Source organism: Mastigoproctus giganteus, chromosome 7 (assembly GCF_048544385.1).
Source record: "Mastigoproctus giganteus isolate SK-2022 chromosome 7, ASM4854438v1, whole genome shotgun sequence".
In the NCBI taxonomy this organism is placed as follows: domain Eukaryota; kingdom Metazoa; phylum Arthropoda; class Arachnida; order Uropygi; family Thelyphonidae; genus Mastigoproctus; species Mastigoproctus giganteus.
In genome coordinates this window covers 42,304,166-42,331,727 of record NC_143581.1, presented here as the reverse complement: position 1 = coordinate 42,331,727, position 27,562 = coordinate 42,304,166, and the positions used below count along the sequence as shown (strand labels likewise).

Sequence of the window (27,562 nt, the reverse complement as noted above, 5' to 3'; positions counted from 1 at the left end):
ATTCTCCATGCATGAGTCGTTATGTTGTTATTTGGTTTTTAGGAGCATTAGCGACTAAGGCCATATTGCTCCTGGGATATGCAGTGGTCATTCCCTGACCTTTCTGCATACTCCGTATTTGGTGGTCACGGGCTCGAACCCCGGTCTAATCAAAAAGCGTGTGCTACACACTGCTGCTCCTGCCCACCTGGCTACGGAGGTGCCTCATGCACGAGTCACTCTTTCACAGAGCTCTTGTACTATTTCTTCTTCTGAGACAGTTAGTAAGTTCCACTCGCTGATAACGCCTTTAGAGGTGTTTAGAGTATTATGGGGCATAACCAACACTGGAATATTATGAAATATTGTTAATTTTAATAATTTTTCCGAATGACTTGGAAGCTTCAATTAGATCTCCAGATTGGAGACATTTGACCATTTTAGGAGATCCAATAACTGATTCTAAACATTTCTGTATTAGAAAAGGTGATAGCTTGCCGACAGGTTGTCGGCAAGCTATCACCGTAGTCTCTTTGAACGATTTGGAGTCATGATCTGAGACATTGTTATCAAGTGGTGGATATGCATTGCATTGCAATCCATTGCTGCTCCTTTTAGCCCTGGAAGAGAGAATCCCTTCTCCCAGGTTACCAGCACCACCATATGGAGGCAGGAGTGGTGCTAACCAGTGACTAAGCAATCAGCAGAAGAGGAGAGCAGTATGGTGCTAGTGATAGCAGTAACGTTGCTATCAGTGGAGGGTTTATTAAAGCACTAGTACTCGCCCTAGGAAAATCGCGCTAGAAGATTGGTTGGCACTTGGGGCCCAATGCCTAGTGGAAGACTATTGGGAATAAAACTGGCTACACCGTAAAACCACAATAATAATAAAAACAGGCAATATTTGCAATTTCATATTTGGCAGAGCTACATGTATGTGTATGAGAAGGAAATGAATTACGTGTGTTCCTATCATGTGCACTACTACCTTTGGTTATGTGGTGGTGGGGATTACATGCCCCTGAGAGGCAAAAGAGAGCCAGAAAAAGTGCTCAAAATCCATTTAATGTGGCAGGAAAAACAAAATCCATACCAGATTAGACATTACCTAGGTCAACAAGTGCCATATCAGATATTAGAGTCCCTGGACATAAGGCAAAAAATGGCCTGCTGGTAGACAACTGAGGCAATGGCACTGTAAATGTGCTGGGAGACCAACCACAGATAATAATGGAATGTTATTATCAAGCAAATCTATCAGTTCAAGGGTATCAAAAACAAGTTTTTCCATTTGGAAAGAAAATATCCCATTTTTGATGTAATAGCTTTATGATGTATTTTTTGATGTAATAGCTAAAAATAATTTATTATGAGTAAAAAAAAATTTTCGGAATTGAACTTGAATACATGTACAAAGAAAAATAAATGAACCTGAAGTGCAAGAGAAAAATGAAGAAACTGAGGAAACAGAACAAGCTGCAATTCAAACAGTGGTAATTGAAATAGAAAAGCCAACAGGTGAACATCAAGCAAATATTCAAAATATGACTGAAGAAAAACCTGTTTTGAGAGAGGAGCAAGGAACATTTAAGAAGAAAAATCTTTGAAACAATGGATAATACAGAAGGTAAAGAATGGCTGACCAACTTCAAACTTGTCCTAAAAAATAAAGAAGTTATAAAGGTGCCAACTCTGCTATTGTAGCAATACCAACTTACAGTTCAACAAACAAACCAGCTATTATACAGCACAGCTATAGTTATAACAAGCGAACTGGTTTGTTTGTTGAACAAACAAAAGAAAATCGTGCATGAGAAAAACCCAAAATGGAAGTTTTGCCTTGAACTGAAACTTAACAAGATTCAGAACAGTGCAAGCTGCTTAAAAAATTTGAAAGATGGAAAATGAAAATATCAAGAAAACTTTACAACAAATATACCAGCTGAATACCAATTTCAGAAGCATTAGAAATATTGAAGCAGCAGATAACAGCAGTAGTGGAAAAGATAGTAATATGATGAACGTATAAACCAGTTCAGGCAAAACATTCAGTTTCAAAATAATCAATGACAATTGTACAATATTTTGATGGGAGATAGCAATAACATCACTATGCTTCCAGATAAAGAAGAAACCATCTTAATTCAGTAAGATTTATGGGTCAATCCAAAAAAAGCACATCGCATATACAGCTACAGTTCCCACCAATTTTTTTCTCTCAGTGTGCCAAATGAGTATTGCTTTGTACACTGACTGCATATGGTTGTGCAGCTGGTTGCCATAAAAAAATAATTAATGATTGTTTTTACATGATTTTGATCATTAAAGGTGAATTTAAAAATAAGCAATTTAATCACAGATATTTATAACTAATAAATTGATTTTACAAATATAAAATTAGTGGCTTTGAAACTATTTCTGAAAGTTTTAATAAATTTTATAAACTATAAAGTGAACATTCAGACTCTTTGACAGCCAAGCTTGTTGGGCTTTAAAATAAAATTAATGAAGATTCATGACCTATTAAGCACAAAATTGAGGTTTTTAATAAAAATTAAGGGATATATATATATATGACTCTTCCCTTCTGACTATTTGATAATTATTTTCACAAGTTTTATTTTAATTTGTCAATAAAAATCTTTATATTGACAATATATCATCATCATCAGCCATTTTCAATCCACTGCAGGATGAAGGCCGCTCCAGCAACTTTCCAGTTCCTTCTGGTTTGAGCACTGGCCGTCCATTTACTACCCACAAACTCATGAATTTCATCTATCCATCTCCGCCTTTATCTTCCAGGTTTTCTTCTAGCTCCTCTTGGGTACCATTCTGTTATTTTCTTAGTCCATCTGTCATCATGTCTTCGAGCTATGTGTCCTGCCCAAGACCATTTTAGTTCTTTAGTTTTGATAAGAATGTCCTTTACTTGAGTTTGCTGCCTAATCCATGTGTTTCTCTTCTTATCTAACAGTCTGATTCCCAATATAATTTGTTCCATTCTTCGCTGTGTAGTTCTCAGCTTCTCTTCCATTCTTTTGGTGAATGCCCAAGTTTCACTTCCATAAGTCATGGTGAGGAGTATACATTGGTTCATTATTTTATTTTTCATACAAACTGCGATATTGCTCTTCAGTATGTGACTATATTTCCTGAATGCTATCGATCCAAAATTTATTCTTCTCTTGACTTCCAGCCATTTTTCATTATTACAGCTAATAACTTGTCCCAGACAAGTATATGACTCCACTTTTTCAATTACTGCTCCTTCAATCATTATTTCCCTTTCTGTGGCATACTTGTTCATCTTTACTTTTGTTTTAGCCATATTCATCTTTAGTCCAAAATCCTTACTAACTGTGCATAACTGATTAAGATTTTCCTCTAATTCTTTGGGATCATGGCTTATGACCACAATGTCATCTGCAAATCGTAAATGGTTTAGGTACTCTCCGTTCACATTGACTCCTTTCTGCGATCAGTCTACTCTTCTGAAAGCTTCCTCAAGGGCAGCAGTAAACAGCTTCGGAGATATTGTGTCTCCTTGTCGAACTCCTTTCTCGATTTTAAATTTCCTATTATCTTTGTCTAGTCTAATAAAAGCGGTAGCATTCTCATATATTTTCTTCAAAATCATAATATATGGGGTATCAATGCCTTGTCTTTCCAGTGCCCGAAACATTGCCTTATGCTGTATGGAGTCAAATTCCTTTTCATAATCCACAAATGCCAGGCATAATGGTGTTTTATATTGGTTTGCTTTCTCTATTAGCTGTGATATTATGTGAAGGTGATCCACAGTAGAGAACCCTGTCCTAAAGCCAGCTTGCTCTTTCGGTTGATTCTCATCAAGTATTCTTTCTAATCTGTTAGTAATGACCCTTGTGAACAACTTGTAGATGTGGAATAACAAGCTAATTGGTCTATAATTTCCAATTTCTGATTTATCTCCTTTCTTATGCAGCAAAACTATGATTGCATTATTCCACTGCTTAGGCATCACACCTTTTCGAATGCACTTTGTGAAGAGCCTTGCCAGTTTTTGTGTTATGTTGTTGTTGTTATTATTATTTGGGTTTTAGGAGCATTAGCAACTAAGGCCATATAGCTCCGGGATATGCGGTGGTCATTCCCTGACCTTTCCGCATCCTCCGTATTTGGTGGTCACGGGCTTGAACCCCGGTCTAATCAAGAAGCATGTGCTACATTGTGTTATGTCTCTTCCTCCCAATTTTAACAACTCTACAGTAACTTCATCTTTCCTCGGGGGCTTTCTGATTCTTAATTTTCTTCAATGCATGTTCTACCTCATCAGGAAGAATATCAGGCATGTTGTATGTGTTGCTAATTTGCAATCCATCTTCCCCACTGCTGGCATCCATCACTCGCTCCTTGTATAATTCTCTATAGTAGTCTTCTGCTAATTGTATTATACCTTCTCTGCTGTTTATAAGTACACCATTGCTATTCTTCAGTTTCAGTATCATTTCTTTCTGTATTACTGCTCATGGCTGCTGATTTAAATCCTTTGTTTTCCCTTAATGCTTGTTCTACTTTTCTTGTGTTAAATCTTCTTATGTCCTCTCTGAGTCTCTTCTAATGGCTTTGCAGAACTCAGTATACTCAATTTTTTCCTTGTCAGTGTTTATCTTGCTCTTCATTTTTTGCCTTCGGTTCATCATAACAAGTGTTTCTTTACTAATTTTTTCTTCTTTGGATTTATTTTTTCCTATAGGTTTCTTGGGCTTTATCACTTTCAGAAAGTTGTAATATTCCTCGTCGATTTCTTGGTCCTGAGCAGTCTGCAGAAGTTCAAACTTGTTCTTAAGTTCCAGTACATACTGCTTTTTCTCCTCTTTTGTTATCTCAAAGACCTTTGTATTATTTACTCGAGTCAGTTTTTTCCTTTCCTTTCCTACATCTATATCAAGTGTACATCTTACCATTCTGTGATCACTTCCAACATTTACCTTATTCAGGACGGTAACATCATTCACAATATATCTTCTGTTAGTGAGGATGAAGTCGATTTCATTAGTTGTTAATCCATTTGGACTCTTCCATGTCCACTTTCTGTTCACCCTTTTCTTGAAAAAAAGTGTTCATTACTGACAATCCTTGAGATTCTGCAAATTCCACAAGTCTTTCGCCTCTTTCACCAATTCCAAACACCATTTTATCCGTTAAACATATTTTATGTGACTGTCCCAGTTTTAGTAATGCTCGTTTTATCGCTTTTAACCATCTGACTGAGCCTTATACACTCAGTCAGATTTTATCCGACAATGACCACGTGTCTGGTATTTTTAGTTTCCTGAAATCAGTAAACCTTTTTAACCATATTTAAAAAAAAAAAAATCTTTTTATTTTTACCTTGTTTACTGCTATTCGTCTTTTAAAATATATACGTGGCTTTTATACCCTGACTTAGTGACCTAATTCGTTAGGTCACTGAAAGATTTTTATCACTTTCATGACAAGGTTTTGGCGCATTATAGCCTTAGTTGCTGATGCGCCAATAAAACTAAACCAACCAACCAACCAACCAATTCCAAAATTTCCTATAGTTCCCCTTTCTGAGCTGTTTTGTCTTTTTCCAACCTTAGCATTGAAGTCCCCCATAATAACAGTGTAGTGGGTTTTCTGCTCATCTAGAAGACTCTCAATTTCGGTGTACATTTCTTCAACCTCTTCATCAGCATGGCTCGATGTTGGTGCATAAATCATTATAACCTTTAGCTTGCAACTCTTAGAAATCTTGAGTATTAGTCTTGACACCCCTGGTGATGTATTTTTGAATTCCAAAATGTTGTTTTTTAAATCTTTATGAACCAGAAACCCAACTCCACCTTCACTCCTTTCACTGTTTCCATTGGTGTACAGCAGATTTCCACTTGATAAACTTATAAGTGATTCATTTCTTCTTCTTGTTTCAGCCAAACCGATGATATTCCAATTCACATTTTCTAATTCCTTTTCCAGCTCTAATATCCTGTCTTCACCAATGACTGATCTTACGTTGTAACAGGCCAAGTTCAGTTTCTGTGCATGGCAGCCTGGTCATACCGAGATTCTTAACACCCTCTGCTTCTACTCTGATCCTGTCGCTGCCGTAAGAGGAGGAGCGAAAGCCGCTGGGGACTGAGGGCCATTTGTTTTGTCGTGAATGACAATATATTTACAATATAAAGCATGTCTAAATTATGCCAAAAAATATTTATTGGCATAATTTAGATGTTTTACACATGCACATGTGCATTAGGAAAAACAATTATATACAGAAAACTCAATACAGATAAATGAGCATTTCCACCTGCGATTTTTTTATACAAAGATTTTACAAATTTTTACAAAGAGAATTAATTTATTTGAAAATGAAAAATATGTAAATAAAAATTAAAAGCAATAATTAAAACCATAAACAAGTTACGTATGTATATGAAAGAATCATTCATTTTTAAATACAGTACTACTTGAGTAGATGATTCATGATTTAGATTTTTCAATAAGAATACATAATGTAAACTTTTACTGGTGAGGATCAGAAGGTAGTTTCCTGCAAAATAATTTATTTCAATTGTTTGTAGTTCTCCCAAGTTATCCTACACATACGTTCTTAATAGATATAAAGTACAATTTATATTCTAGAAATATGCAAAACCTTCATGAGGAGTCCCTGGCAGCCTAGGATCCATTTGTTTGTTTGTTTGTTATTTGGTTGCATTAGCAACTAAGGCCATATTGCTCAGGGATATGCGGTGGTCATTCCCTGACCTTTCCGCATCCTCCGTATTTGGTGGTGACGGGCTCGAACCCTGGTTTAATCAAGAAGCGTGTGCTACGCACTGCTGCTCCTTCCCACCTGGCTACAGAGGTGCCTAGGATCCAGTTGTAATATGTTTGGCTACATTCCAAAATGTAGTGCAAGCACAAAAAATTGTGTGTGTGGCACTTAGAGGAAACCATGCATGCGACCCGGATTAAAAATATTGAGAATGAATTGAAGCTCAGAGTCACGTAAGATCTAATAATTGCAACAAAAAAATTGCAAAAAAAACAAAAAAGTTAAGCAGCCCGAGTAAGCAGCCCAAGAAAACACTACAGGGAATACAAACCTTAAAAAAAAAAAAAAAAAAAAAAAAAAATGTTAAAAACTTCTTCTTCAGTGTATCAGTCTATCGACTGGTTTGCCCCTTTGATGAGCTGTCTCCATTTCTCCCGGCCTTGTGCTGGGTGTTTCCCTTCTGCACAGCTTCGAAGCCCAGTTTCCTTCAGAATAGTATTTATAACGGTGTTTCTTGTTAAAAACAAAAATGTTAAAACATTGTGGGATTTTAAAATCCAAACTGATAAGCAACTGGGACATAATACACAGCAGATATCACTGAGACTGAGAATAAGCAAATTACACTAAACATGACAAGCCTAGGACACAACAATTGTGGGGGGGGGAGAAAATCACAAAATATAGGAATATACACATTCAAGCCTAGCATCTATGTGAGAAGAAAGCGACTGTACCCCAGCAGTGATTGGAGCACTTGGTGCCATCCCAAGAGGTTTGAGATAACATCTGAATGAAATTGTCACAGAGAGGATAACAATATGGTTATCTCACCAACTTTCAAGATTCTTGGTTAGAGTTTTCCAGTTGTGACACTGCATGGAAAGTGATGATCAACTAATAATAAGTAAGATCTTAATCATTTGGATTTCTTTGGAGATATCTAAATGAATTGGTGAACTGTGTATGCCACAACACACAGGAGCTGTTGGCTAATGTGCCACCATCATTAAGATATACACCCTATGTTAGTATTAGTATTGGCAAATGATGTAAGGAAAGAAGCTTATATCAGCCAAATATCAGACATCAGCCAAAAAAATAATAATAATAAATAAACAAAAAAAAAAAAAAAAAATCTTCCCTTATTACTATCCATATCCTCAAATTTATTAAAACTGCCCAATTCCTCAACACCAGATGGAAGTTTGTTCCAACAATCAACTATCCTCTGGTTGAAAGCCAATTTTCACACATCTCTCCTGCAACTATCCTTCCTCATTTTAAATTTATTTCCCCTTATGTATGTTGTTTGAGAAAGAGTAATATGCCATCAACATTTAGCTTACTCAATCCATACGAAGTATTACACAACTCAATCAGATCTCCTTGCAGTTGCCTAGTTACCAGAAGCTGCCATTTTCAGAATTGAAGTCATTCTTAGTTTTGTGCCCCTTGCTAATCTTGTTGCTCTTTTCTGTAATGGTTCCAACAAGCACACATCCGTCCTAAAATGAGGCATCCAGACCTGTATACAATACTCAAGATGTGACACTACTATTATATTATACAACAGAATAATTACCTCCTTATCCCTGCTAGCAGAATTCCTATATATTACTGACAAAACCTCATTAGTTGTCCTAGCAACTTGCCTGCACTGCTCAGAAAACTTCATTTCTGACTGCACAATTAACTCTAGGTCTTTTTTGTTCTCCACTACCTTGGTAGCAGTACCAAGCAGCAACAATTTAAGTTTAACATTTGTCAATGTCAAACTTCAATTTCCACTTCTCAGCCTACCTGTCTAAATTTTCTAGACCTTGTTGCAGTAGCAAACCCTGAATACTATCATTAACTACTCTGCCAACCTTTGTATCATCTACAAACAATAGTGAAATTATAGTAATCTTATAAATACCGTGATAAATCTGACTAAAAAATGAATAGCAAATGCTTAGAATACAGTACTCACCTTGTATAAATCTGCAATAAATTTTTTGATAGATGGTGGCTAAATTTAGGTTGGAAGAAGCATTAAAAAGAACTAAGGTGGGGAATGGGGTGAAATTATTTTAAACAGATTTTAAAATGGGCGCAAGGAAGTAGAAATGCAGATCTCCAATCGCGTAAATGAAAAAAAAAATGAAGACCACCATCGGTCTTCTCTCTTTTTTTCATTTACGTCTTTTAACCTCTTTATGACAACCAAGGATTGGTGATCTGCATTTCTACTTCCTTGCGCTCATTTTAAAATCTGTTTAAAATATTTTCACCCCATTCCCCGCCTTAGTTCTTTTTAATGCTTCTTCCAACCTAAATTTAGCCACCATCTACCAAAAATTTATTGCAGATTTATACAAGGTGAGTACCGTTTTCTAAGCATTTGCTATTCATTTTTTAGTCATCTACAAACTTAAAAATTAAAAACTAAACATTAACTCCAACTAACTAAATACACCAGTAAGTCTCAGAAGAGCAGCACTTAATGATAACTACTGTATTCTTCCATTCAACAGTTCCTTTATCCACAGCAGTTACTTTCCTTTAATGTCCCACTGCTCTAATATGTACAGCAGTCCTTCATGTGGATCAGGAGCAAAAGCTTTTCTGAAATCGAAGTATATGACATCAAAAATATATTTCTGAATCCAGTTCCTTTGTGTCTAACCAATCTGTTTGTCAGATTGGTTAGATATGATGCCCGTTAACAAATACATGCTGTGACTGCCACATAATGCATTCATATCTAGAATGTCCTGTGTTACTTCTTAACCTGTGACTCTATTTATATACCTATAAACTTTACTTCTATGGAATAGAAGTAAAGTTTATAGGTGTATAATTAATCAACACTCCATGATCCTCTTGTGAATAGGGACACATTTGCACACCTTCAACTGATAAGAACCTCCTCAGAATCCAGATGTGCTCTTATTATTATGGCTAAAGGTTTGCTTATCTCTTTTGCTGCATCTTTTAATTTAATTGACTAGATACCATCAGTGCTAGGTGATTTATTTACTTTTAGTTTCAGCAATTTCTCTTCCACTTTCTTCTGTTATCACAAAAATCATTAAGTTCCTTGTTAGAACTGCTGTACTCCTATTATTCTGATCCTTGAACATGTCTTTGCAGGTGAATATAGATGCAAATTATTTAAGTTTTTTGTTAGCAACATGGACAGGTGATGTGCGATTTTTTTTTATTTTTGCTGATGCTGTATAAGCTTGCTTCCTTCCTTGCATCATTTGCCACTGCAAATACTTTATGGCTTGGAGGTGAAATTTCCATGCTAAACATTATATCAAGAAAGCTTCTTTAGTAGAGTGATTGGCAAAAATTTTGTAAAACTGACTTACTTTATAGTACTTTTGCTGAACATTGGGTGAAGTAGAGTTTGGCTTACTACTTTGTGATCCTAATATGATTATCATAGTGTTTTTACAGAAAAACATGTTCCAAATGACTGACCTAATACCTTTTGGAACATCATTACTCACAATAATATAGTAATACAGGCACTGGATCCAAAAAATAATTTTGATATCATATACTTGGATTTCAAGAAAGCTTTTGATACTGTTGCACATAAAAGACTGCTGTAGTTGGTACAGTGTGGCATTAAGGGATGGTTGAGTGGGAGAAGACAGAGTGGTTATTAACGGAAACTGCTCTTCATGGACTAACGAAGAACAGTTTCCTTTATTATTTCTCTTTCTCTCTTTATTATTTTTCTCTTTTAATTTTGGTATTTATTAACAATACTGATGATTATATATCAAGTTTAATATCTAAGTTTGCAGATGACACAAAGGTTGGCAAGGTGGTTAATGACAGAAATATGGGTATGATGCTGCAACAAAACGTAAATAAAATTAGCCAGATAGACTGAGAAGTACTGACTGAGGTTCACATTGAAAAATGCAAGATACTGCATGCGGGAAGCAGTAATCCCAGAATAACATATCAAATGCACTCAACATAGCGGAGAAAGAAAAAGACCTAACTGTACAGTCTGACATGTGAAGTTTTCTGAACAGTATAGACAAGCTGCTAGGACAACTCATGGTATTCTATCACTGATATAGAGGAATTTTGCTGGCAAGGACAAGGTGGTGCTTGTCTTGCTGTATAAGGTAATGATTAGGCCACATCTTCACAGGTCTGGAAGTCTCATTTTAGGAAGGATGTGGTTCTGTTGGAATGGATGCAGAGAAGAGCAACAAGATTAGTCAAGGACACAAAAGAATACTCTTACAATAAAAGTCTTAATTTTTGCAAATTGCAGCAAGTGGAAAATAGGCACCTGCGAGGACTCCTTGTTTAAGGCCCAACGTGGATGAAATAAAATGTGGATAGCATCCTAATGCTTGCTTGGACAAAACACATAAGGGGACATAAATTTAAACTGAAAAAGGACACTTGAAAGATAATGTGTAAAACTTTGTTTTCAGCCATACAGTGACCAATTGTTGAAACAAACCCCCCCCATCTGATTTTGTGGAGGTCAATAGTTTTAAAAAAGTTAAGAATTAGACAAATTATTAGATGAGATGGACAGATGAGGTGAATAGGATTAGAAGAGACAGACAAATGAAGTGGATATTTTTTTTTTTTTGGCTAATTACATATACTATTGCTTCCTTGCATCATTTACCATTAATAAATCTGAATGTGATTATCAATAATTATGCCATTCATGTCTATCGGGACAATATAGTTATTTTCATTCCTTCTTGTGTTACATAAGTAAAGAATTCTTTACGCTTTCCTTTGACAGAGACTTCTAACAATCTGCTATAGATTGCATAACCTCCTTTGTGACTTGATTGTAGGTATCTGTATCACCTGATAATTTATATTCATCCATTTATTTTTCTTCTCTGCTACAAGTCTGATCACAGTTCATGGGATATTCATTTAGGTCATAGCATTAAACAGTATATCTTAGTTGGTATAAAAAGCCTAGCAGCTTCTATGATTATATCCCTGAATGCTTCCCATTTAGAATTTTTTGCTGGTAATATCATTATTTGGTCCCACTGAATTCAAAAACTGCCTGAAACCACTATCGCCATTATTATTTCAAAAGCAAAAGACCTTCCCTTTGCCCTAGACAGAAGTTACACTAGTGGTTATTTTATTTGCAAATTCTTAATGCATGACAAGTTGCTGCTAATAATTAGATCAAGAGTAGTGCTTTCTCTTGCTGGCTCTCTAACATGCTGGTGTAGAAAATTTCTCAGATTTTCCCATCTCTTATCATAACACACTTTCACCATATTAGCTAATATATACAACCATTGAAAAATGGTTGTATATATTAGCTAAATGAAAGTAATTTATTGAATTAAATCATATTCAAACAAATATTTTAAAATGCCAACAGAAACAGGCCAATTATTTCCCCCACTGGATAACTAAACCCCAAGAGAAGCAACAATTCACAAAATCATTTGTTCTCCCCTCCCCTACACCCAGTTCTGTGATATCAAGTCAGAGGCCAAACCTCTGACATGATATCAAAACCTGAAAAGACTGGCCTGCATAGTGGCCAGACAACAAATGAAAAGACAAGGACCCAAAATCTTCCACATATCTATATCAATATCTAGAAGCAGAGTTCCAGCAATTGTGAGAGAATGTGAATGGCATGAGAATTACAACTTGGCCCTTAATTCCAAATAGCCTTTCCTTGCCTTCAGTAAGAACCTATGAATTAAATCTTGAATTTCAATTTAATTAGCTAATTAATTACCACTGAAGAAGACCTTGCGAGAAAGAGAGAGAGACTGTTAATGCAAGGTTTAGTCTTAATTACTCAACAGAAATTAATTTACAGACATGTGTTTTCTACTATACATGAACACAACAAAGAGTTTTGATAATAGTAAGCATAATGACTTTTGGACAAATTACAATGTTGTCCAAAGGAATTATGCTAGGCAGATGCAAGCTCAGTGAAGTTTTTAAGAGATGATTGTGAATGGCAATCCTGCTGCCTAGAGCACATCAGGTATGCTCTATTTGACTGAAGTTTGGGATTTGGATTGCTACTCCAATATGGACTACACCCCTCCCTTTAAACTGTTAAACAGTGGTTTACTATGAGAACTGTGTGAAGATATACATTATTATTCATTAAAAGAAAAACTGGAAAACTTTCTTCTGCAAAAGGACAAACAAAAAGATCACGAATCTCACCTCAACATTCAGGACCGTAACTTTCTTGCGAGAACACATCTGTATAGTAACATCAGTGATTCCGCTCAAATAAACTCCCATACACAAATGTGGTTTCTTCAGATGATGTAAGCAGGATGTAAGCAGGATGGAATCAAGTTCTATTTCCTCCAGACAAAAGTGCATTGCAGTATTAGTAGTGGCAAATGATACAAGAAAGCAAGCTTATACAGCACCACCCAAAACACTTCCAACATATCACCTGCCTATTCCCTCTAACAGTTTGTCCGGTTTTTCCTTGAATTTCAAACTACCTACTTCTCAAACACAGATAGAAGTTTGTTCCAACAATCAAATACTCGGTGGTTGAAAGCAGTGGGTAGTTGATTGTTGGAACACATTTCTGCACATGTTCCAAATCCTACCTCAATTTAAATTTATGCCCTTTCATATATGTAGTCTGAGTAAGAAAGATTCTGTCAAGGTCTACTTGAAGGTACATAGCCCCCAAATGCTGCAATCTGCAGAAATGAAGCCTTTCTTGGTAAGAGCAACCTTTTGTTCCCCTCACTAATTTGACTGCACTCTTCTCTGCACAAATTCCAACAGATTCAACTCCTTCCTACAAAGAGCTTCCAGACCTGTATGCAGTACTGAAGATGTAGCCTAACCATTGCCTTTCACAATGGGATAATTACTTCCTTATTCATGCTGGCAAAATTCCTGTATATCATTAATAAGAACACATGAGCTGTCCTGGCAGTATCTACATTGCTCAGAAAACTTCATATCAGAGTACACAATTGTGAAGAAAGTAAATCACGATGCATCAGTGAAGAGGACTGTGACATTATATTCTAGATTCTAGTAGTTTTAGAATCTATGGTCAAATAATAGAAATTAACCTTTGTTTATTATTAATTTTTTATTAAATTTATATAATTATCTTATTAAATATATAATTATCTTTTATTATATTTATATAATTATCAAATAAAGATTTAATGAAATATTAATTTTAATTTATACCACCTCACCAGAGAGAAATTTAACATAGTAAAAACTTAACTTTCATTTTATTGTACTCACCCAGAGCCTTATGAACTTCAAACAAACAAATGCTCTTTAAAGTACCAAGTTACCACACTTTGCACGCAACTTACATATTCTAAGTCTCCCCTCATATGGACATCTCTACCCCTCCAATCTCAAAACAGCATTGCCATCTTTGGACCTTTTAAAGAAGCTCACTATTTTTTAGACTGCCTTATAGTACGTAGTGGTATCTCTAAGTAATTGCTTGATAAATCATCAATTAATTTTCCATAAGATTCTTCACCATAACTGTCACTAAATTGTATATGAACTCAGTTCCTCACAAATAATCTTGAAAGAGCATTCTCATTTATTTTGTATTTTGGATCTAATATGTGTGCACAGCAAAAATGAATTCTTTAAAGTCATATTTCTCCTTTCTTCAATTTTGGTTAACAACTGTTTTCTTCTTGCATCAGAAACTGGCTTTTAGAAACTGCTTGTTCAAAGTGTGCACATATTTTTTAGAAACATTAAGCAACCACACTAATTTTTAACTAATCAGATTCCAAGATTTTAATCCACTTTATAATGAGAGTAATTAAGTCAGACAATATCTGTACATGCACCCAGAATTTATCACCATCCAGAATCAAAACAGTACTGTCCTTGCTCAAGGAAACTTATAATACCCCTTCGATCCCCCCCCCCTTTGTGAATTGGGGATACATTTGCACATCTCCAATCTGTGGAGACCTCCCCTGAGTCCAAGGATGCTCTCACAATTATGGCTAAGGGTTTTCATAGTTGGCAGGGTTGTTAATGACAGTAATGGCAGTGTGCTACTGCAACAGGATCTAGAAAATTTGGGCAGATGGGCTAAGAAGTGGCAACTGAAGTTTAACCTTGACAAATGCAAAGTACTGCATATGGGTAGAAGTAACCCCAGAGAAACATACAAACTGTGTGGTACTACACTTAAGGTGGTAGAAAATGAAAAAGACCTGGGAGTAATTGTGCAGTCAGACATGAAGTTTTCTGAGCAATGCAGACAGGCTGCCAGGGCAGGTCGTGGGGTTTTGTCAATGATATATAGGAATTTTGCTAGCAAAGAAAAGGAGGTGATTGTCCCTCTGTATATGGCAATGGTCAGGCCACACCTTGAGTACTGCGTACAGGTCTGGAGGCCTCATTTTAGAAAGGATGTAGATTTTCTTGAGCGTGTACAGAGAAGGGCAACAAGATTAGTGAGGGGAATGAAGGGATCCTCTTACCAAGAGAGGCTTAAGTTCTGCAAACTGCAGCGGCTGGAGACTAGGCACCTGTGCAGTGATCTGATTGAGGTGTATAAGGCCTTGAATGGGTTGAGCACGCTGAATTCTGATGGGATCCTTCCACTTGTTCAGATTACGAACCTAAGGGGGCATAAATTCAAATTAAGAAAAGACAGATGTAGAATAGATGTGCGGAAATTTGCCTTTAGCCAGCAGGTGGTTAATTGCTGGAACAAACTTCCATCTGTTGTTGTGGAAGTTGATAGGTTAAATAAATTTAAGGAGGAACTGGACAGGCATTTGTACAGAATGGTGTGATTTTTTTTTTTTTTTTTTGGCTGATGCTGCATAAGTTCATACACTTGCTTTCTTGCATCATATGCCACTACTACTAAATCTTCTTTCACAGCAAGAAGTTTTAAGAATGTGTTTTGAATCTAATAAGTTCTTTAAACAAAACAGAACTGAACCCTGCCTGGTATTTACTGGTAATTGAAGCATACAGTGTTGTTTCTTTTCAATCTCGACATAGCAAATGAAGAGCATAATGCCTTTGTTGTTAACCCACGAGTAGTGGTGGCTAAACTGACAGGTGACTCTTGAAAATAACATTCCAACATTAACTATTATTAATTAATGATTAAAAATCTGAAAATTTTTTTACCTTCCTAAATACTGGCACTCCCTGGCTTACGTAATACTTGACTTACGGAAATTCGACCTTACATAAGTTTTTGCCAGCTGGTGCAAACTTAAAATAATTGTGGAAACGTATTTTGCATCCTGTCTAAAAAATATATAAATTCATACACCGACCATTGAATAAAATTTAAAATTTAATATGATTATCTTTACACAAAAATATTTACAATAAACTATTGCGGAATGCTAAAAACTGTAATAAAAGATCGTTTACAATAAAATTTGCTAAAATATAAAACATTAAAAGCGCTAAAAACCTGAAGCTTTCAGGAGCGTCAGCTCCCTTCTTCAACAGTGATATGACTTCCTGCAACATCTCCTTAAGTAGCAGGCTCACGGTACCTCCACTCTAGAGGAATTGAGAAGAGACAAACGAATAGTTGTTTTACCAGCAGACAAAGGGAGATCAATGGTGGTCCTGAATACAGAAGATTATAATAAGAAGGCATTGGATCTTCTGCAAGATAATAACACTTATAAGGTGATCCAGAGGAACCCGTTGGTGGGGCTGGAACGGCGAGTCAATAAACTGGTACAATCCTGGTTGAACACGGAGAAGATTTCCAAGGAGACTTACTGGTCATTACACACTACGGTAGTCAACTCCTGCGATTCTACGGACTGCCAAAAATTCATAAGGCAGAAGTGCCCTTGAGACCTATAGTTTCACTTATAGGGAGTCCTTCCTATGCGCTATCAGGGTACTTGGCTAAATTAATTGCACCCATAGTCGGGCAGTCTGAATATGTTGTTAAAGACAGTAGAGAGTTTGTGAATTTTGTGGGGAATTTGACTATAAATGATGATGAGAGCATGATCTCTTTTGACGTTATATCTTTATTTACATGTATTCCTATTAGTCATGCAGTATATTGTGTAAAAATGGCATTGACCAGGGATGCCTCCCTTGGTAATAGATCACTTCTCAGTGTGGAATACATTTGCACCGGGGTAGAATTATGTCTAGCTAGTACTACCATGTTGTTTCAAGGAACTATGTATAAGCAGGTTCGCGGTACTGCCATGGGTTCAACCATTAGTGCCACCGTGGCCAATTTGGCCATGGAGGAGTTGGAAAGTCGAGCTTTTAGTGGGTGTTCGTTTCCTATTAGGAATTGGAGAAGATATGTTGATGATACCTTTGCCCTGGTCCAGAAGGGGAGGGAGGATGATGCCGTTTGCTGGCTTAATAGCTTCTCCCAATTTATACAATTCACCTCAGAGGTGGAAATGGGTGGTACCCTGTCATTTTTGGATGTATTGATCTTCAGGGTGGGTTTTAGACTTAAGACTCAGTTTTTAAAAAACCCATGTGTAGAGATCAATACACCCATTTCAATTCAGCACAAGCTGGACAATACAAGAATAGTGTAGCAAAAGCTTTATTTGACAGAGTAAGATCACACTGTACCACTTCTGAGGACAAAGAAAAAGAAATTAATCGTGTCACGGCAGAACTTAGAAAGTGCGGATACTCCCAGAGGATCCTGGATAGATATAGTAGAGGAGTGTCCGAACGTAGGGAGTCGTTCGTTCCGGTAGCCACCGCATACATCCCCTACTATCCGGGCCTTACTGAACATCTGGCAAGAATTTTACGGGGTTATGGGACACGCTGTGTACAGCTTCCTGGGCGGAGGCTGTGCACAGCTGTGTCTCAGGTCAAAGACCGCATACCAAAAGATCTTAGTAGTGGAGTGGTTTATAGAATAGAATGCCCGGATTGTGGGGAGTGTTATGTGGGGGAAACAAAACGACGGCTCAGGGATCGTCTGGGGGAACATTTAAATGCCATAAAAACCGCTGAATACAACAAGTCTGCTGTGGCCGAACATTTTTGGGAGAAGCAGCATCAAATCTCCCCGGAGGACGCTATTATTTTGGATCGTGCACATGGATACTGGGAGCGTAAATGGCTCGAGGGTTTACGGATTAGTTCATCCAGTAGGAATACCATGAATAGAGATAGAGGTATACGTATTAATCCTATCTTTGAAACAATTATATTAAGGTCGGATGAACGATTTTCTTTGCCACGTTCCCGAGACATTTCCGCTTCCAGTTCTGACCATGTGCCGATTGAACCACGTGGAGAAATACCGTGTGGAGGTACCGTGAGCCTGCTACTTAAGGAGATGTTGCAGGAAGTCATATCACTGTTGAAGAAGGGAGCTGATGCTCCCGAAAGCTTCAGGTTTTTAGCGCTTTTAATGTTTTATATTTTAGCAAATTTTATTGTAAACGATCTTTTATTACAGTTTTTAGCATTCTGCAATAGTTTATTGTAAATATTTTTGTGTAAAGATAATCATATTAAATTTTAAATTTTATTCAATGTCGGTGTATGAATTTATATATTTTTTAGACATGAGTTTTCCCGACCTCAGAGGCCTCTTTCAGGGTATTTTGCATCCTGTAGGAATAAATGGAGGTATTGTGAAAATATAATGTGAATCCAATAACACATTGTTTTTTTTTTTTTTTTTTGTTTTTTTTGGTAATTCGTTCCAAGACCTCGGAGGTTGAAATTTTCATTATATAACTAAGCTATTTATCTCTCTAAAAGGTCATTTTTATAATGGAAATTGCACTACACTTTCATCGTTATCATATGTTCCATTATCAGAATCAATTCTGAACGCCTTTGTGATATTTTTCTGAAACACGTTTCTGGAGGTCACTACCATAAAATAATTTGCACATTCTGGTTTACTGGCCTTTTCTGTTAGTGCAATTTATTATAAACGGCTAATAAACTCAATCTTATTGCATTTGCGATAATACTGATAACTGGAAAGAGTGGAAGTAATTGCAATGGGACGATAATTGGATGGGAGGGATTTATCACCCTTTTTAGGAACTGGCATATGAGCAAATTTCCAAGCAGAAGGAAAAACACCTTTGGAATAAGAAAGTGAAAAAAAGGCAGCGAAGAACAAGAGCAAGAGCAAGTTCAGGAGCACAGACAGGTTTTGAGAACAAGTGGAGAAATCCCATCAGGACCTGGAGCTTTCTTAGCATCAAGATTTGTCAAAATCCTTCTGACATCCTTTTGATGGAAGACCACAGGATGAAATGAATGGAGTGTGTTGAGAATGGTGGGAGGTGTTTTACCAAGATCATTAATACATGAGCTGGAAGAAAAATGGGATGCTAGCAGGTCAGCTTTATCCTTGGCTGAAGTGACAACAGAACCATCTGGTTTTGACAGAGGTGGGAGCAGTGATGGGCAAAAGTTGCAGCCAATGGCTTTGGCAAGAGACCAGAATGCTTGGCTACCATTAGGGCAAGAAGCAAGTTTTCTACTCTTAGCCTGTTCAAAATCTAGTTTGGACTGATTAATAACTGCTTTACAATTGTTGCGAGCTTTGGTGTAGGCAGAAAATGAAACTGAAGAATTGGAAACAAGCCAATTACGATATGCAACATTCTTCTCTTCAACAGCCTTAACACATTTATCGGAAAACCAAGGTTTAGATAAAAGATGAGATTTTAGAGTGGAGTGTGGAATAAAGGATTCCATTCCTACAAGAATAATTTCACTGACATGATCTGAGCAAATGTTGACATCAGAAGTTTTGAAACATTAATACGATCAAGGAAAAGAAATCTTTTGTTGGGAATAGCTATGAGATAAAGGCCCATTGGAGAAGAGATAATCACCAAGTTGCAATCTGAGGTGCCTAAAGGACCACTCACTTCGACTGTGTACTTAGAAGGGCTGTTTGTGAGAAAAAGATCAGGTGTGTTGGCCGTATGGTTAGGATTGTCCAGTATTCTGGTAGGTAAATGAACAATCTGTGCGAGGTAATTAGTAATTACCTCGCACAGATTGTTCGAGGTGCAAAAGCCTCAGCACCTCGATCAGCTGGGTCGGTGTAACTAGAAAAGGGAAGCCAGCTGGAGTTGTGAACATAAAATAGGAAAATTACTTCACTGTTAGGAAAGTTGTACTGGAGAAAGTCAAAGAGCTCCAAGTGATTAGTGGAGTTGGGAGAACGGTAGAGACAACAGATGAATTTGACACAATGAGGTAGAGAGATTTTAAGCCAGAGAAGATCAAAGAGAGGAGATTCAAAATTGCCAAGTCTCTGACAGGGAATATCAGAACGGACATATGCACAAGTACCACCTTTGAGGTGAAAGGATTCATACAGCGAATAATTTGGGCAACTAAGGTGAGCAGTTGAATCAATCGATAACTGAGATTCTGTTAGAAAAAGTACATGGGGTTTGGCAGATTGCAAGTGGAAATGGACATCGTTGAGATTAGAACTGAGAATACGTATATTTGTGAAATGAACTAGGAAGTGTTTGGGAGGTTTAGATCTTTTTGCAGGTAAAGTTTGACAATTCATGGTGATTTATTGTATAATAAGACAATGTTATCAGAGAAAATCTATCATGAAGAGCTACTGAGGCTGAGAGGGTGTAAAGCTCCAGGAGCAGCTATTCTCTTGGGCTTCAACCGGAATAGCAAGTGGGACATATAGTGTTCTATGATTTATTGTAATTTTGCAAGAAGAGAAAACATTATCTCTCTCCATGCTTGGAATATTATATGGAAGTCTGGATGTTACATCTAAAGAAACACAGAGAACTTCTAGAGAAGATGCAAAGAAGGTGATTAGATTGGTGAAGACCAATAGGTAATATTCCTATGATGAATAGCTTAAAACAGGGTTTCCCAAACCTTTTCAAGAATGGACTGGTGTTCGCGGATTTTTTTTTTTTTTTTTTGCGGCTCAACTATAGCTATAAATTAATGCATTTTCAATAATTATACTGATAGGTTCAGGAAAAAATGACACTACCATTAGGAGATTGTAATACACCAGTAATAAATGTAATTAGGCATTCATTAACATCAGATAATATAAATAAAAGATAGGTAATTCATTTCTTTGTTTATCAAAAGTTTATATAAGATTGACATATTTTTGAGTCTGATTTTGGGCAAATAAATATTTATTTAATGAGTATTTTTAGTATAACCTGGTATCTGGTATTTTATTACATTTTCATTTCTTCAGGAAATTTTCTTATAATTTTATGTCGGTATATTTCAAATAAGTTGTTCATGGACCGGTACTGGGCTGCGGATCACCCTTTGGGAAACCCTGGCTTAGAAGATATGGTTTGCAGAGCTTAGATCAAATATGCACTTAAATCAAATCACTCCCCATTTTATGGGGGGGGGGGGAATAATTTGACTGAAATGTATAAAGCCTTGAGGAGGATTACTAAAACGAATGAGGAGGAATATTTTCACTGGTGAATGAGACAAGAATGAGAGCACAACTATAAAATTTTAAGAAGTAACAGTAGACTAGATCTTATGAAATTTATCTTCAGGCAGTGTGCTACAGAAGTTTGAAATACATTGCCTGAAACAGTGGCTGAGGTATAGAGTTTAGAAAAATTCAAGGAGGAATTGGATAAGCACTTTTTGATGATGGGAATTTTTTTTTTTTTTTTCCTGGCAGATGAAGAATAAGTTTGCTTCCTTGCATCATTAAAAATATTTTAATACCAAGATTCTCTCATATTCTGTAGGACAATTTCCCACTGCAATCTGAAACCTTCCAGAATGTTCAACAACTTCCCAGAAATTTAAATTGGATCCAAAACATCTTCTAAATTAGCAAGAGTTTAATCGTTACTTTAGAAAATTTTCAAATTCGCAGGAGAATCTTGCAGAAACTAGTTTCAAAATATTTTCATTCTCCATGAATATTCTTTTGAGAATCTCCACTCACATCACTAACTATATTTTCATAAAGTTAAGGTGCCTCCGTAGCTGGGTGGGCAGGAGCAGCAGTAGTGCGTAGCACACGCTTCTTGATTAGACCGGGGTTCCAGCCTGTCACCACCAAATACGGAGGATGTGGAAAGGTCAGGGAATGACCACCACATATCCCTGGAGCAATATGGCCTTAGTTGCTAATGCTCCTAAAAACCAAACAACAACAACAACAACAACATCATCATAAAGTTAACCAAAATTTAAAAATTACTGATGTAATTCTTTATTTTCATCATGAATGTAAATAATATACATTATAATTTGCCATTACTATTTTAAAACAATGGATATAAATTCCGAAATGTAAACATTCAATAAAACTAGCATAAGGTAAAAATTCTTTAATTTCATTTTAATTGCATAAGATATATATATTTTTTTTAATTTCACTGTATACAAAAATAAGGTAATTTGCAATTATTTCAAAATGATGTACATAATTTTCAAATTTTAAATATTTAATTAGACTAATTTAGAATAGCATAAGATAAACAATTTTACCAAGGGTTTCTACTGTAGGAAGTTTCTTGATAATTGCATTTCTTTTAGCCATTCTCATTACTCCAAGTGCTAATGTTACTGTTACAACAATTGGAAGTCCTTCAGGGATGGCTGCCACAGCCAAACTAAAATATAATATAAATTATGTATAAGACTTTTTTCAAATTATATGGCTTTTAAACATCATGTCACATATTATATAAATTTGCCATTTATTAACTGGGATGGTGATGGAAAACCAATGACATTTACAACTACACACTTTACCATTAACTATACACAACACTCATGGTTGCAAGAGTCATATCTGAAGTGCCATGAAGGGTGGAACATTCACATAGAATTTATCTGCATGCTATCCACTTAGTCATAATGACTGTGATTTTACTCCAGAGCAGACATTCAAAAGTAATTTACAATTGCATTATAAGGTTCAGTAGAAACACATTTTGAAATTCAGCATTCAAGAACACTAAATCATCCCATACAATACAGCTCATCAGCTATATGGCATGAGTTTTATAGTCCTTAATTCGTTTCCTAAAAAAAAAGTAATTCACTCCATTTCATCACATAGCCATACAACTCCACCTTTACCTTTTCTAAAATTTAATTTGAAATATGCTAATAATTTGTTATTCTATTATTAGTTTTAAAAATACAGTTTAAATATTTTCTGTCGGAGTTTATTTACTTATGTTGTTTAGAGTATAGAGCTCTTTACTAAAGCAATAAAAATGTAAAAAACTGGTTAGTATATTTTGAATGGAATAACAAATATTGCATTCTATTGCAACAATCTCCCACTGTCTTTTTACTTGGTATTCCAGCATCGGTCTTATAATGCAGCCCTCCAGCATCCATATTACAACTTCTACCATTGAAAAAGTATATCATATGGACTAAATATCTGCTTTTTGTCCATGTGTTTACATGCATCTCCAAGCTACTACACTGATAAGTGTTCATTTCCTCTCAAATTGTACATTAATTCATTAACCTTCCAGATTTTTCCATTTACAAAATTACAGTAAATTATGCAATTTCAGTTATTTTATTTCTGAACAAATCACTTTAGCTTCTTCGGATTCCCTATCTTCTTTTAGTACTTATAAGAGGCAAATTTCATCAGCTTTCCATTTCCTTTCTCCTTTTACTTTAGAATTCTTGTTAATAATATTGTTTTGCTTCTCTAAACTTTCCTCATATTAGTTGTGTAGACTACATCTTTTGTAACTTAAATGTTCAATATATATGTGGCCAGGTCTAGGTAACCTAAGTTGGACTTCTTTGTCGTACCCTATAAATAAACACATATAATAAAATAAAATTAAATAGTAAAAATTAAAATGTTAATATAGCTAATTATAGATATATGGATACATTGAATGGAACGTTAACTAGGGCTAGCTCCACTCAATATATCCCATCAATAATTAGCTGAGGCTATCTGTTTCTGTTTGCCAGTTCTTCTATGTTCAAATATACTGAGAATTTACTGTGAATATATAATCAAATTGGCTTAATTACTTTAATATACCTTAAATTTAACAGAAAACTGGCAGTATCCATATATCTATAAATAGCTATATTATCATTGTAATTTTACTATTTCATTTCATTTTTAATTTTATTATATGTATTTATTTATAGGGTACAACAAAGAAGTCCAACTTAGGTTACCTAAACTTGGCCATTTGAAATGATGAGTATAGTTTTCACCCCTAATACTTTTATGCTAAATTTTCCGATTTATCTAGTTGGTATTATAATTAACAAAAAAAAATTGTTATATACAGACAGATGTAATGTACAATCATAAATTTGATGGCATTAATCTGTTCTGCCACTCTTTCTCTTTTTCTATTTCTTATATTCTTTTACATAACTTCATATATATATACAAAATCCAAATGAATTGAAAATTAGACTGCAGAAATAAGTGAAAATAAAAATGAGGATAGTAGAGCAAACATCAGTAGCAGCAAATATGCAAAAACCACAACATGTTGTGTGTATTTAACTGCAATTTTATGTTTAAATAAAAAGAAATTAAAGTATACCAGTAGCGTGGCATAAAAGTAGAGTGAAGAAGAATTTAACATGCAAAATTAAGAATAGAGTATTGTTGGGGAACATTATAAAATAATTTAGTAAAAGAGTAAAATAATTGGACAGTGAAGTAATATTCACATGGAAAAACCAAACTACTGAACAGACAAAGCAACTGCTAAATATATATACCTGGAAATAAATTAGGCTGGCTTTTCTATTCAATTTGATATTCTGGTATGTTCTACTTTTTATTTTTCCTTTTTTTCTCTATTTTTATGTATTGTTGGCTGGTTACATTTACGTATAGTGATATTTCACGCATTTTGGAAACTGGTGCTTAGCATGGGGGGGGGGGGGACCGCTAAATTTTCCTTTAATTTGGACTATTTTTCTAAATTATTTTATAATGTTCCCGACAGTACTCTATTCTTAATTTTGCATGTTAAATTCTTCTTCGCTCTACTGGTCTGCCACGCTACTGGCATACTTTCATTTCTTTTTATTGAAACATAAAATTACAGTTAAATACACACAACATGTTGTGGTTTTTGCATATTTGCTGCCATTGATGTCTGCTCTACTATCCTTATTTTCAATTAATTTTGCACTTATTTTTGCGGTCTAATTTTAGATTCATTTGGATTTAATTAGAATTATATTTACATGATAGTAGTGTGATGAACTGCTAACTATAGTAGCAATTCATTGCTGCATCCGTGGTGCCCTCTACAGCTTAATTTATTTCCAGATATATATATTTAGCAGTTGCTTTGTCTTTTCAGTAGTTTGGTTTTTCCATGTGAGTATTACTTCTCTGTCCTATTATTTTTACACTACATATGGACCACTGCTGTACAAATCTATTGCACTGGCAGTGTGATCCTAGTATCATTCTTTCGCAGCATGGATTTGTGTAGTGTTCGAAACGTAGTGGTTCCCTGACCATTATGGCCTTGTGGTCCACTGATGAGATGGGACATTATGGTCAGTCTTTTCTATTCAAATGGATATTTTGGTATGTTCTACTTTTTTTTCTATTTTTATTTTTTTCTCTATTTTTATGTATTGTTGGTGGATTACATTTACATATAGTGATATTTCACACATTTCGGAAACTGGTGCTTAGCATGAAGGGGCACCGCTAAATTTTCCTTTAATTTGGACTCTTTTTCTAAATTATTTTATAATCTCCCCAACAGTACCCTATTCTTAATTTTGCATGTTAAATTCTTCTTTGCTCTACTGGCATACTTTCATTTCTTCTTATTGAAACATAAGATTACAGTTATATATATACCCCCTACCAACAATATATCTGTTTGTTATTTGTTTTTAGGAGCATTAGCAACTAAGGCCATATTGCTCCCGGATATGCAGTGGTCATTTCCTGACCTTTCTGCATCCTCTGTATTTGGTGGTGACAGGCTCGAACCCCGGTCTAATAAAGAAGCGTGTGCTACACACTGCTGCTCCTTCATACCTGGCTACGGAGGTGCCAACAATATACCTGAAACAGCATCATAAGCCTGATATAAAACTACCAAAGACTTAAATAAATATGTCCAGTAAAAGACTTTTAATACACATTTAATTACAAATGGTTTGTAGCTTTTGAGGCTAAATGGACCTCTTCATCAACAAATACTAACAAAATGGAGACGTTAGAGACAAACTTGTGCACAATGAGGCGTGCATGGGCAGAGGTTGACCATTCAACCGCTAGATTGGTGTTCATTGTTGTTGCATGGACGTATGTGGTTATGCTTCCAGCGCTTATCAAGTCTCAAAACAGTTGCCTCCAAGACAGGGTATAGTCTCATTCCCTTGCTGTGGTTCATAGTTCTTGAATTACATGATACATTAAGTAGTCGTTGGTGAAAGTGTCGGGACTGGTCAATCACTTCATAGTCACGCTTGGGATTAAGATCATGGTGGGTTGACCAGAAGTGTTCTGTGATTGCAGATTGGTCAGTCTCAAGCAAAGCGAATCGATCTGTCGTGCTCTGCAAGGCGGTCTTGAAGGCATCTCGAGATCTCCCCTATGTAGCAGCTGTTACAATCTTCGCAGGTTATGCAGTATACTACACTGCTGCGCAAGGGAGGGGCAACTGGAGTCTTCGTGTTGGCAACTAGAGAACACAAGTTTCTACCAGGTAGCTGCATGCATTTTATGTTGTATTCTAGAAGGATTTTTGAAATTTGGCCCAATATGCCCGGATAGTAGGGAATGTTGGCAGTAGGTACATTGTCGTGAGTTGATGGTAGTCTCGGGTGCATTGCGAGCTCCTGCGCTTGCAATAAGCACTTGTCCAATATGTGGGTTGGACCGACACAATTGACCAAGTCTGTCCTCACTCTGGAAATCTCACTGCACCTAGCTTCATCTGTGCTGGAGTGGCTACAAGCCCAGGAGAACAGGTGCGGGCGGTGCTGTTGAGATGGCTAGGGGTGTGGCCAGATCTGTAGTTGGTGAACTGACTGCAGCACATTGGCTTGCAGTATACTGAGGTTTCCAGATGTGGGCCCACACATTTTACTAGGACATCCAAGAATGGAAGGGATCCGACCACTTCTAACTCTAAAGTGAACTAGATGAACACAGACATGGAATTGAGGTACTCCAGTAATGTTGTTTCAGAACCACATGGGGTGACGGTGAAGATGTCATTGACGTATCTGCACCATGTTGTAATAGGTACAGGTGGGTTCAGGAATATCTGTTCTTCCAATTCTTCCATGGCGATGTTGGCCACGGCGGAACTAACAGGAGCGCCCATGGCAGGGCCATGCACTTGCTTGTATAAGGAATCTTCAAAGGTAATGGCGCTGCCTGATAAACACAGGTTGAGGGCAGTACAGATGTCGTCAGTGGACAGTGGTGTTCTGCTCGGTAGGTTTGGATCATTCTCCAGAAGTCTCTTGGTGCAGCTTATGGCCTGTTGGACAAGAATCGATGTAAACAGGGACACTACATTAAATGATGCCATAATCTCTCTGTCAGAGATTGAGAGCTCTTTAATAAGTGAATAAACGCACTGCTGTTAGTGACAGCGTATTTCCTACAAGAGGTGTGAGGAGTCGTGCAATGTATTTAGATTGTTCATATGTAGGTGCATTGCAGGAGGACACAATGGGTCAGAGAGGAACGCTTGTCTTATGAATCTTAGGCAGGCCATAAAACTGAAGTAGTTGGCAGAAAGCAGTCGAAGAGAAATTTTCTTTGCTTTAAACCATGCA

General features: G+C 36.2%; 1 protein-coding gene across 4 annotated transcripts in view; it reads right to left on the bottom strand.

Annotated features, from left to right (window-relative positions):
• SPoCk (secretory pathway calcium atpase) overlaps window positions 1-27,562 on the bottom strand; it is a 461,326-nt gene that overhangs the window by 163,591 nt on the left and 270,173 nt on the right. For all 4 annotated transcript variants that reach the window (XM_090376865.1, XM_090376868.1, XM_090376866.1 and 1 more), the window contains exon 10: window positions 22,271-22,395. In XM_090376865.1, coding sequence (XP_090232991.1) covers window positions 22,271-22,395 — 125 coding nt within the window. The remainder of the gene's footprint in view (window positions 1-22,270; window positions 22,396-27,562) is intronic.